The sequence below is a fragment of the Tasmannia lanceolata genome, unplaced genomic scaffold, assembly GCF_043159265.1.
Source record: "Tasmannia lanceolata isolate RefF3 unplaced genomic scaffold, GAP_Taslan_0.1 ptg000006l, whole genome shotgun sequence".
NCBI lineage: Eukaryota > Viridiplantae > Streptophyta > Magnoliopsida > Canellales > Winteraceae > Tasmannia > Tasmannia lanceolata.
In genome coordinates this window covers 13,774,717-13,787,900 of record NW_027518683.1, presented here as the reverse complement: position 1 = coordinate 13,787,900, position 13,184 = coordinate 13,774,717, and the positions used below count along the sequence as shown (strand labels likewise).

Sequence of the window (13,184 nt, the reverse complement as noted above, 5' to 3'; positions counted from 1 at the left end):
GACCATGCGCGCGCGTGTGTGTGAGAGGGAGAGAGATAGATTTCTCATATCCATGGCTTTATTTATCTGGGAAAGTATCTAAACCTTGAGATTTTATACATTGTGCGCCTATGAAGTCTTGGGGCCCACCTCTCAGGCTGATCTAGACCATTCATTTGATGGGCCACAACGCAAATAGGCCATTCCTGTAAATCATCTCCATAGGATGATCCCAACTCTCCTATCTTAGAGGTTTCTATAATGGCGGACCCTTTTCATATCGGAGGGTTAGGATCATCCTATGGATATGATTTAGGAGGTACAGCCTAGTTACTGATTGCCCGTCAAATGAACAATTTGGATCATCCTAAGAAGTAGTCCCCACTGTACTTTCTAAAAAAATGCTGCCGGACTCCATGCCCTCACATCGTATAAAACCTCCTAAACTTTTGCCTTATTTGTTTTGGATTTTCAGAATTGATTTTGAGTCCATAACTGATTATCAGACTCAAAAAATACTCTCAGGTACTGTTCGTTTTAGATTATGAAGACCAATGGTGAGCCTCCGGATTAGACTCAAATTACATTCATTTTAAGTCCAATAATCGGTTCGGAGGCTCACCATCGGTTATCATGATCTCAAATGAACAGGGCCTTAATTTTGAGTTCAATAATCACTTAAAGATTTAGCTAGAGGCTGAATCCCACGAGCCACAAATATGTGAGTTAGGATTTCTTCAAATGGGGAACTTAGGACAACGTCTATCACTCCATCCATAATGGGACCCACTAGACGAAGGTATATGGAGGCACTTGCGGAACAGAACGTGATGCGGGTATGACAGTTGCCTCCTTGATTAGACACCATATAAAAATACTCCTCTCCTCAAGGTTTCTTGATTTTACGATGTCTTGGTCCCTCCTTCCTGGAGCACTACAATACTACTTTCTTAGTACAGGCCATTATCCATTTCGAATTAGTTCGCCAATTGGAGTGTCCTAAGTCTTACTTACGTTGTACATAGTTAGTGCTCGTGATTAGGGGAAGGAGGAGGGAAGATAGAAGGGAGAAGTGTTATTAAAATGAAAAGTTGGAAGGATGAAATGTTATTTGTAGCTTTTAGTAAAGGGTGTTTTTGTACATTGATGCTGCCATTTGGATCTAGGAAGCTCCATAGGATTTTGTGGCTATGTCTAGCCATCTAGGCTACAATCCAAAATAATTCCAGACCTTAGGATATGGATCCAATGGGTAGTACAATTCGGATATCGAGTTGCTGTACCCAAATCCTATCCATTAGCATTTGGATCCTTTGCATCCATAGAAACCCTCTAGGTCCATTGACGGACACCCCTACTTCAACTCCATCTTCTTCTATAATGCTATGTTTGGTTGCCGGGTTTTTTTTGTTCCTGGGAGTTTTGTGGGAGAGTAAGTTAAATTTTGGTCCCATCCCATGTTTGGTTGCCTTTTAGCACTAGGTTTATTTTAATCCCACTCTTGTAATGATTACTTGTGGGGTGAAATTTTTAATCCCACTTTTTGTAATGATTGTCTTTTCATCCCATCCCAAGATAACCCCAGGAACAAAAATAAACTTAGGAACCAAAAATAAGCTTGAGAAGAATTTTTTTCTACCTAACAGTTCAAGCAACCAAACAAAGGTTAAAGGAAAATAAGAAAAAGAAAAGGAAAGGGTAGCTGGGTAGCTTTACACAAGACCACACCTAGGGGTGCAACTTCGGCCGGTCTCAATCCGAACCCGATAGTTTCAACTCGATTTTGGCTCGGGTTGGGATGACATTTCCTTGGGTTTGGTTGGGAAAAGCTAACCCAATTTACTTTCGAGTTGGGTCATGGTTGAGGCCTTGGCAACCTGGCCTGACATCTATCCTCTAATTTTTATCTTGATTTTCTCTGGGTCATTGTATTTTTCTGTCTGGCAACCCGATTTTTAGGTTAGATGAGTTCGGTTAGGGCTGAGAGATTTAGACGTGGGTTGGGTTAGGGTTGGCCATCCTCAACCCGAGGCTCGGTTTGGGCCAGAGTTGAAGGAATGCTATCTCGTGTTGGGTATGGTTGTAGACTTGTACGGTGTTTAACGCAGATGGCAACTTTATTCAATGTCCTAACAATTTACATAAAATAGGGTCTATTTAAGATATATGGGGGTCGATTAAATCCACCCCCATACACCTTAAATCAACCCCAATACAGGGCAGTGCTTAGAGAGAGGAGAGAGAGCAGAGAGAGATATGGGGTCAATTTAAGATATTAGGGGGTAGATTTATCACTGCTTCTAGTTTGCCATAAAATAAAAAATGGGATCATGTTTGATGATGAGAATCTACCAAAGCGCAGGGCCCATCATCACCATCCAATCAAGGCCCCACCATGGAGAACGGTCAGGATCATACTGAAACCGATTGGAGGCTATGAATCAGCTTTACTTATTATATAGACGAAAATACCCCTCCTTAATCTTTAATTGCTTTGAAAGTTCTAAAACCAAAAAGTCTAATAGGCAAGGTGAGCGGCAAAAACCTGTTGCTTGTAAAGGGCAGAAGAATGGGTAGCTCCCGCGAAGACTCTCCAGATTGGTTGCGCTGTTTTCAGGTGATTTCTCTTTTCCCCTCATTAAATCAATTTCATCTTCATGTTATCAGTTGCCACTATCCTATCTCTTAATGCAACTCTTTTAATCTTTTTATTTATTTGTCATTATTATTAGTTTGCTGTTTTTTATGTTGATTACTGGGTAAGATTTTTTTTTTTCTTTCAATTGAGGTAGTATTTGTGTAAGAAATTGCATTTAATCTCCTGATTTCTTAGTCTAACCCTGCAAATAATTAAACCTATGACTTGGGTTTTTTTTGGTTTTAAATTTTTTATTTTCTAACAACTGGTAAACGGAAAAAGACATGACATCAATTGCATGTTCCTGTAAGCAGTTTCATTTATCCCTTTGATCTATCACCATAGCTTTGCAAATTTGTAACCATGTGAATTGGGTTTCTAGTTCTTGACATTATTGTAGAGTCTAGCTTAGTAGCATGTCTTGAATTGCACTTTCCTTATTGAGGCATAGTATTATAACTTTGGTTTTCTTTTCCCTCTTACTGAAGAGTAAGTAAATACAAGTTCGCTGGCTTTCAACTTTTTACATATAAATTTTGCCCCCAGACTAATTTCAAGGATTTACTTTGTTCAACAGGCGCCGACTAGGCCATTTGTGGCACTGTCTTCATCTTCTGATTCTTCTCCCATTAATAGCCCGATAAGGGCATCGGACACCAATCACGAAGTACTAGATAAATTGCAAGATCAAGATCAGAATCAGGAGGCCATTTTTGTTGATAGTGGAGGAGAGTCTCCCGTCAACAAGGCTCGGAAACCGAAGGCCTCAAAAAACAAAAAGCAACTAGAGAATCATAATCTAAGAGAAGGTATATCTATACGGTAGAAAGATGCTATTTGATTGGAAGCACACGATTCATTACATTTTTGTTCATGTAAACCGATGGTGACAACCGATTGTGTGTACCAAACCGATAATTGGATTCAAATTTAAATGTAATTTTGACTCCAATATTTGGTTTGGCACTCACAATCGGATGTTATAATCTTGTATGACCAGGGCCTTAATAAGAAACCAGCCAACCCTTTGAAATGAGAAAAGCCTTTTGGAACTGTCATCATGTCATTCAGCTTTTAGAATCGATTGGATGTAGCTAAAAACTAGGTCTCATATTCCTTTCTAGATTCTCCTCTATGTTATATTCCAAGTTCCATTTTATGTTATCTTCCATGGTGATACAGACGATGGAAACGAGGGGGAAGCAGGTGAGGACGAAATTTTGGAGAAGCACGCAGAAACTCGTGTAAGGCTTTTATCTCTTATCTGAGAATCGTTATCTAACTGACGGTGGATACATGAGCTACTTGAATTGAATTACCCATTCAAGATTATTCAATTCGTTAATTACATCCTGCTGTAGCGGTTTTTGGTAATTGGAGAATTTAGTTTTCCAGTGTTTATGGCATCTATGATTGGTCTTTGCTATATCGAATTCAAAAAACAAATCAGATGACTTAATTTTCTCATGATTTGCAGGTCTCCTCAACATTGCCTTTGGTGTTGTCTGAGAAAATTCAACGTTCAAAGGTAATATTTTTGCACTATGGTTGATAGATGATTGAGTTAAATGTTCCATTTCTTGTGAAATAGATTGTGATCTATCTGCTGTGCATGCTTACTGTTGCACATCTTTCTCTTGTGAACCATGATAAGCATATATGGTGGCTTCTTGTCTATTGAATTTTATTTTATTTGCTGTGATATTTTCAAGTTTCATCCATCTTGTATCGTAAAATAATGTCATAGAGAATACATTTGGGAGCGATCCACATCATTTTGAAGATCTGTCAAGTCCACCATCCATATATTTGTGAAATTTTCAAATATTTAGAATTCCACAACCTTCTCTCAAGACTTCTCATTGAAATATGGAAACACATTATCTGATATTCCTTACTCCATGGTTATTTGTTTGGGTAAACTGACAGCAAGCTACTTTGTTTCTGCAATAGCAGCACTCAGCAATTTCTATCTTCTTTATATTGAAGCCTATATTATTCTAGGCACTTAAAAATGGGGGTGGTACCCATGGTAGGCATTAAGGGTGCAAGCCATACCCATGCCACATGTACTAGTTGGATGAACTATAATTTTGATGCTCCGTTGATTTCCCATGGGGTGTCATGTGGCGCATAGCAATTGTGAGAATGGGAAAGACAATGCATGTTTTGGTTCCAAATTCCAATACATCCTGGCCATGTATGGCGTCAAGCAATCACGGGCTTTGATCAGAGCCTGTTGGTGATAATGCAAATTCCCAGGACAAATATAAAGCAAATCCTTACTAGCTTATTTACTTGCTCATTGAATATGATCTAGACCTTGTTGGTAATCTTGAGCAAAATATCTTTACCAGAATCACCTCATTTGTTTGAAATGTCACTGCCATTATTGTTTATAGGACATCAGATAAGGAAAAATACATTTTGGACAAATTGTTGTACATGTTGGATAATGGTTTCTCTACCTTTTGAAACCTGATAGTAACATTTTTGTGTACTAGGAAGGATTTCTTTGGGGACAGAGGCCATTTTGGTTTATAATTTATATATCCATTTATTCCGTGCCTTACTTTGATTGCTTAAATCTGGTGTGAATCTGTACACTATATGCAGGTACTTGTTGAATGTGATGGAGAATCTATAGACATGAGTGGTGATGTGGGTGCCGTTGGGAGAGTGGTAATTTCTAATGCCCCAACTGGGAATCATGAAATGCTCTTAGATTTGAAAGGTATGAAGCATCATGGTTTGTCTACCTTGTCTTTTGGGATGGTTGCTGAACCAAAGTTCTATTGTATTTTACTTTTTCAGAATGTAAAACTTGTTTCTTTGGGGTCTAGTGTGAGATGGTAGCTAGAGGAATGCAGTGCAATGTGGGTAGCAGGGAGAAACTAAGAAGATATTGTATTTTACTTTGTCAAACATATAAAACATGTTTCTCTAGGTTCTAGTGTGAGACAGTGGTAGGGGTGTTAATTATTCGGTTCTAACCGAATAACCGAACTGAACCAAATTGGTTCGGTCGGTTCGGTTTCGTTTCTTTTTTTGGAAATTCGGTTATTCGGTTTCGGTTATCTCAAAAAAAAAAAAAAAAATGGATGAAAACCATTTTTTCCCAAAAAAAAGTGCTATTTGTGCACTCCGTAGGATGATCTAAACCATCCATTTGATTGATCACAACTTAATTAGGTTGTGCTCAAAAAATCATTTCGATCGGATGATCCTAGCCCTCCGATCCAAACCGAGATTTTCCTTTTTGTCCTCTTTTTCTACCACAATTCGGTTATTCGGTTATAACCGAATAACCACCCCTAGACAGTGGGTAGAGAAGTGCAGTGCAATGTGGGTAGCAGGGAGAAACTAAGAAGAAGTTCTATTGTGTTTCGACTTAATAACCTATGAAGCTTGGCTTCTCGGGGTGTAATGGATGCGCTCTGCCTGTTCTAGTTGACTCCCCTTACTAATAGGGTATTGGCTAGGGAAGGAAGGGAATGTGAAGAGGGGTAGGAGGTGAAAAGGGAACAATCATTTGACGCTATATTTCTATGTCCATCATTAGGTCTCCCTTTGACTATTTCTTCCTTTCCAATCCCTTCAAAGGCCTATTCTTTTCCTTAAACTGTATGCATTTTTTGTTCTCTCTGTCCCCGTTTCTGCGAAAACTTCGTAGGGATTACTTTCCAATGACAGATGACAACACCCCCCCCCCCCCCCCCCCCCCTCTTCTCTTCTTACCATTTCCCGTGGCATTGATTTCCTCCAATGGCTAACATACATATCTCCTATTGTCAGGCCTTCCTTTTGTGATGGCTCCCTTGCCATCCTTGTTTTGGAAGATTAGTTAGGAGAGGACCTTTAACCACTGTCATAAATAAATGACATTGTCTTAAACTGATCGCGGGCCAGCATGCAGACGAGGAGGCTGCTGACCTCCGAGAGGAAGGATTGAGGACCTTGAGTTCTAAACTTAAAAGAAAACTCTGGCTGAGACTAAAATCAATCTGGCCTTTAGTTGTTGCTTCCTTTAAGCTTTTTTGAGGATCAAGGTTGCCTGATTGTCATCTTGCGTATTGGTTAGTCAGGCAAATTCGGTGTTTTAGGTCCCAAGCTTATTAGAGTTGGCCGAATCAATGATCTCACAAGCCTTCCGAACGTTCTACCTGCTCGTTGTGCCATGTGGGATGAAGTTGTAGGCAGTCCCATGGGAACAACGACACTCGTACTCATGATGGTACAGACATGTACCCAGCATGTGACACGCTTGTCAGGCACGGCATTGTAATGTGGAAGAAAAGTCACTGATGGTCGTCGTTCGACAAAAGAGAGTGTTGACGTTTGTCATGCACAATGTGATACCTTGACAAGCTGTCATGGTATGAGAGGTCTGAACAACTGCAGGATGAACATCGTGGCGTAATGGCTTTGGATGATGAGCTTATCCTTTTTGAGGTATTCTGGCTTATGATGAGCGTGACAGTAAATTAACCTCTTTAGCCCCTGTAAGGGTGACCTGTAGGTGGGGGTTTGCCTCTCAATGGAAAGAAAACTTTGTCTTGGTCAATTGAGTTGTGACGTTTGAATGTGCTGATGCCTATACATAGAAAGTCGGAGGAAAGGGACTTAGTCAAATCATGTGCAAACACCATGCAACACTCATTTTTGTGTGGTCAAGGATTTGTACAAAATGCTTCTTGTATTATGATGACCTTTCCTAAAATCAACTAGTGTATTTTTTGAAAGCCTAAGCCCTTGTTTCCTTTGGTGGATAAGAAGGGACATATTTGTTGAATGTTTGAATGGGATTCATATTGAATCCATTTTATTAATTGACCAACTAACTACAATGATAATAAGATAAGCGTACTACCGCATTCACAATATATGATAAAAGAATAAGTGCGGAGTCAATTGTGGATTTTTTATTTTTGTTTTATAGTTTGAATGGCAGCAGATCTAAAGAGTTGATTTAATTTGATAAGAACAGATGATACATACTTATTATGCGTCCGTTGTCACAATAAACAGTAGATGAAGAAGTTTGGACTTTGGACTGTAAGGTGAATCGGCTACATTAAGATTGCCGGCTGGGTAGGTCCATAGCCTTAGATGTCCGTTCATAGATTTAACATATATTAGATGAAGAAGTGTGGACTATAAGGTAAATCGGCGACATTAAGATTGCCGTCTGGGGAGGTCCATACCCTTAGATTTCTTTTTATAGATTCTGGAATCTCCATCTCACTGAAATTGATCCAACACAATTAAATGGAAAAGTAGTCTAGAAGAAAGTCCACTGCCTCTCTATTTTATAGTCACTCAGACTTTGAGTTTATTCTTTATTGGTATGCTCCACTTTTGTTTGTTAACTTTATTTTTATAATTTGTTATTTTCTTTGTTAGCTTCGTTGTTTTTAGTTTTTTATTAGCATTCCAATCACAGTTTTTTATTTGCCTTTTATTGATGTAAGTCTCTAATATGCACCGTCCACCATTGCATCCATACCATTCTTCTGAATGTATTATTTCAATATTACAGGAATGATATACAAGACAACAATAGTTCCTTCCAGAACATTTTGCATTGTATGTCATCCATCTTCATCTTATTCTCTGATGTCAAATTTTTGTACAGTCTAAACTTATTCCCGTTTTAATTATATGTTTTTTCCCCTTTCATACAGGTTAGCTTTGGTCAGACAGAAGCAAAGGTTCGTCTTTTGAAAATATGGTTTAAAATTCCCCATCCTTCCCTATTGATAATGCATTTTCAGCATGTGAATTAAAATTAGTTATTGATTTTAAATTAGATGGTTATTTTCGTGACCTTTTATTGATCAAATTATTTATTTACTTTTTGACTGATAAGAAGGCTAATTTAGAGTTGAGGAGCTCTCTAGTGGGTGGAGTGTCTGTTATCCATTTACAGTTTTAGTATGACACGATTCTTTTTGTGATGACTCGGAGGACCAAGTAAGCAATCTTATGATGTGTTATGGTGGTTTGAGCTAGTGTTTGGGCTCAAGATTAATGGTAGGAAGTGCCTAATGTTGGCTGTCTCAACGGAGGAGAATAAAGGAGATCACAAATGCTTCTGGATGTAGAGCAGAAAGGCTCCCTTCCCCCGACCTTGGCTTACCTCATGCCTGTTGCATTCCTTCCAAAGCATTGTGGGAGCCAGTCTTTGAGTGGAGTGAAAAACGATTGGCCCTTTGGAAGAAACACTACTTGTTGTTTTGGGGGAGATCAACTCTTATCAAAGAGATTCTTTCCAGTCTCCCTACCTACTTTATGACACGATTCTTTTTGTGAATTGTGATGACTCGGAGGACCAAGTGAGCAATCTTATTATGTGTTATGGTGGTTTGAGCTAGTGTTTGGGCTCAAGATTAATGGTGGGAAGTGCCTAACGTTGGCTGTCTCAATGGAGGAGAATAAAGGAGATCACAGATGCTTCTGGATGTAGAGCAGAAGGGCTCCCTTCCCCCTACCTTGGCTTTCCTCACGCCTTTGCTTTCCTTCCAAAGCATTGTGCGAGCCAGTCTTAGAGTGGAGTGAAAACGATTCGCCTTTTGAAAGAAACACTACTTGTTGTTTCCAATCTCTATGTGTCTTTTAAAGATATTTGTGGCAGTTGCCTAGAGTACTGAAAAACTCCAAAAAGAATTCTTATGGGAAGAGAGGAAGGAAAAACATTAAAACACTTGATGAAGTGGGAAACAATTCGCAAACCCTAAAATGGAAGGAGGCCTTGGGATTGGTGATATACAAAATAGGAATTGTGCTCTTCTTGAGAGGTGGCTTTGGAGAATGGTAGAGGCAAGAAAGGCTCTTTGAAGAGTCATCTAGGGTAAATGTAGTGTCAAAGAGTTTTTTTCATCCCTTCATTAGGTAGGTTGGGATGAGGAGAGAGAATTTAGTTTTGGGAGGACTTGTGGCTTGTTAATATCCTTTTGCGCCATTTCTACCTCGACCTTTATAGGTTAGTGTGTGAGAAAGGAACCCGCATCATGGACTGCTATGAGAGAGTGGGGGGTAGAATAGTTTTGTCTTGGTCCTTCTGTCTCAATTTCAAAGATGAGGAAATTAAGTCAGTTATTTCCCTTCGCTGTCGTCTTCAGAATGTTTGTTTTTTGTTCTCGCTATCTGATAGAATGATTTGGGCCCTGGATTCTAAAGCTTATTTTATGTCTGGTCCTTCTTCCTTTGCTTGGTGAAGGGAGACCATACGACCTTCAACTGGATTCAGATCTGGAAAGTGGCGCTCTCACTCCGAAATTCCTAGGTTTCTGCTGAACAGTGGCACATCAAGAAGTTAACACCCTTGATATTCTCAAAAATGAAAAGCTAGCATATGGTGAATAAATGTGTGCTGTAATTTGAAGGAGCAAGTCGTGCAACCCCATCCTCCTTCACTGTGGGTTTGTTAGGAGTCAGAGGACCCAGATTTTGTACATGTTTGACAAGCTTGGGTCCTTCCACATTCCTTATCAGCCCTCTTGGAGGTATGGAACTGTTACCATCTTGGAGAAATGAACGTGTTTTGTGATCCTTAACTCCATTAGCAAGTGGATGAAAGGAACAGCTGGATGTTAGAAGATAGATGGTCATAATTTGGTAAACTGTTGGGACAAGGGTCAATTATTTCTTGGGCCTTTGCTAGAGAGGAGCTCAAGACATAGTCTGCCCAAGACCTCCACAGGAAATGTGATGCGAATCATGAGATCATATTCGATAGAATGGGAAATCCAATGAAGGTTCGGAGGGAAGGATTTTAAAACACTCGATGAAGTGGTAGACAGTTTGCAAACCCTAAAACAGAAGGGGGCCTTGGAATTGGTAATATACAGAATTTTATCTGTGCTCTACTTGGGAATTGGCTTTGGAGAATGAGAGAGGAAAGAAAGGCTTTTTGGAGAAGAGGCAACCATGGTAAAAATGGGGTCAAGCACACTCCAGAACTGAATATGGAGTGTGCTTGCTACATAGACTCGGTCTTATTCTCTTCAATGCTTTGTTACAGATATTTGACCCGTATCCTTTCAGCTAGTGTATCAATAACTTTTGAATTGTACTTGCTTTTATTGTGATGCATTATAGTCACTGCATTTCTGTTGTAACTGATTTAAATTTTAAAATTATTTTATTAATTATTAATGAAAGACGTTTTGCTACAAATGGGGAAAACGTTAGAGAGAATAGGGGATGTGAAACGGTTAAGAGTGGGAGAGATTTTAGGGATGAGGAGACGTTTCCAAACGTCTAATCCCTTTACTTTCTCTCATAAAAAAACGTTAAGGGTAGTGGGAGAGATTTTAGGGATTCATTTCCTATATTATCTCACCCACCTCTTCCCTTAGAAGTAAGACTCTTAAACGTTTTCTTTCTCTCCGAGACCTGACGATTTCTTCTTGAGGATGCACCATCTTCTTTCTTGGAAAAACCCCTACATCATATTCTTGGTTTTCACATATTTTGATCATTCATTCTTTATTGATGTTTGCGATACGGGCATGACGAGTTCATGGGATCAATTCCCTGCACGGAAGAGACCCGAAGGGTGGTTGAATCTTGGGAACCAAACGCCAGTGAACCCAATGCAGAGGGGGCGTTTTGACTCTTAAGAGAACGTCATTTCTGACGTGCCTCGATCCATTGAAATAGGCTATTTCTATCCTTTCTCTTGATTAATTTACTTTTATTATTTTGACAGATTATACCTATATTAATTAATATTAACAGAAATTCCTAAAGATAGATTTCTTGACAAAAATCTCCAACAATTTCTTCTTCATGTGGTTATCACTTTGTTTAAGTGCTGAATTTGATTTTTTGCATTCTTGATATTAAGGAATTGACCATGATGTGTCTGGCAAGTTTTTCTCAGATTTTGTATTCTGAAGCAATTTTTATAGTTATATTGATTCAGAATTGTGTCTTTCTTGGTCAGATAGAGGCCATCATGAATGATTTTATCCAACTGAAACCTCATTCTAATGTCTACGAGTCTGAAACAATGATTGAAGGTAAGACTCATTTCCTTAAGATTTTACTTTATGGTCAACTGGGTTCTGACTTCTGACTGATTTGCAAAATTTAGCATATTTTACTCGTCAAAAATAATAATTCAAAGTCAATCTTTTACCTTATTTATCATCTACAAGTCATAGAAATCATTCCTATGGCCCATTTATGTGGCTTAGTAGTTCTGAGATTATGTATTAGTGGGTTCTTTGAAGAATTTGGATATCAATGTGTTCTGCTATATATCTTTTTGCATCTTACTAGTATTTTCGCTTCTGCTCTGAAATCCTTGTTGTAATGCATATGAAGTTAGTATCTCTACTTGGAAGGTTTGACTGATGGATGAACATGGGTGACGTCAATTTTGGTTTCATATTGTTGATCACATTTTGTTGGCTATTTACCACAAGAAGGCTTTAAATAAGTCGAATCAATGTGTGTGGGTGTGGGCTGAGTTGATAATAATTGTTAGACTCGGTTGGCTATTCATATAGATGAACTGGTTGCCAAATGACCAGAACGCATGTGGACTGGATCAGTAATTTACTGTTCCCAAGACTAAATTAATGTGAAAAAGACTAAAATACCACCACTCTACATGAATACATACAATATATGTACAACTCCCTTCTTGACAATTTATACATTAGTATAACTGGCCACATGGGCATGTATACTCACACTGTGGCACATATAACATTCATATTACTGTATTTGCCACAAGCTTTAAGTTAAATAGTGCGTGATTAAGACATAGGCTGCCTTTTGAGAATGTGCATTCGAATTTATCTTTTCGAATCAGAGTCCAACAATCTTTTCTGCGAAAGAGGGCCTTTTAAGTTTTTGTTTCTACCTATTTTGCCTTAAAAACACTTAAGGTTTTCTTTTTTGAGTAGGAACCCTCGATGGATTTTCATTTGATTCAGAGGAGGAAGGAGACACAATTCATAAAGCATCTGCTCGTCAGAGTGATAAAAAAAATGAAAATGAAGAAGCGACTGATCCAAAGAGTAACAGAAAGGTTGAAAAATCATTGGTATGCTATGCTGTAAACCTTATCCCTGTGCGCTGCCACTTGATTAGGGTATCTCAAATCGATTTCGAAACTTAGTCAACTGAGACGCCCATCAATTGTTCTTTTTTTTTTTTGCTATTAATGTTATTGTTCATAGGCCCTTATTTGATGGAAGCTTATATGCAGGGTGTGCAGAAGAAGGGTAAAACTAAAACTGCAGGAAAGCCGCCTATGAAGGGGGGAAGAAAATCAAAAGTTCCAAAGAAAGCAAAGAAAACCAAGAAGTGAAATGAATGTATGTTGCTTTTCTCACATTGTTTTTATTATCTTCAATTACCACTGCATTCCATCCTTACAAGGTAGGAGGAAAAGAATTCAAATCAGGATTGTCTTATTTTACTCTTTCAAATGCTGATATTCTAGTAGCCAAAGAAAAGTGAATTACAACGAGGTCTAGAAAAAAGAGGGACCTTTGAAGAGATATGTTATCTAACCTAACAAGTCATTTATATGGGAATAAAACATTAA

General features: G+C 38.6%; 1 protein-coding gene across 1 annotated transcript; it reads left to right on the top strand.

Annotated features, from left to right (window-relative positions):
* Positions 1 to 2,229: 2,229 nt before the first annotated feature.
* BIN4 (double-stranded DNA binding protein) lies at positions 2,230 to 13,137 on the top strand. Its single transcript, XM_077382387.1, has 10 exons — positions 2,230 to 2,596; positions 3,195 to 3,426; positions 3,800 to 3,861; positions 4,095 to 4,145; positions 5,234 to 5,351; positions 8,157 to 8,203; positions 8,302 to 8,328; positions 11,568 to 11,643; positions 12,538 to 12,677; positions 12,843 to 13,137. Exons 1-10 carry the CDS (start codon positions 2,549 to 2,551, stop codon positions 12,942 to 12,944), a joined length of 903 nt encoding a protein of 300 aa, XP_077238502.1. The 5' UTR covers positions 2,230 to 2,548; the 3' UTR covers positions 12,945 to 13,137.
* The last annotated feature ends 47 nt before the right edge of the window (positions 13,138 to 13,184 follow it).

Bases quoted from the DNA above. Each gene is read 5' to 3' on its own strand.
- BIN4 (XM_077382387.1), top strand. From the start codon at position 2,549: ATGGGTAGCTCCCGCGAAGACTCTCCAGATTGGTTGCGCTGTTTTCAG. The intron at 3,427-3,799 runs GTATATCTATAC...ATGGTGATACAG, and splicing joins GAATCATAATCTAAGAGAAG to ACGATGGAAACGAGGGGGAA. The intron at 8,329-11,567 runs GTTCGTCTTTTG...TTTCTTGGTCAG, and splicing joins TTGGTCAGACAGAAGCAAAG to ATAGAGGCCATCATGAATGA.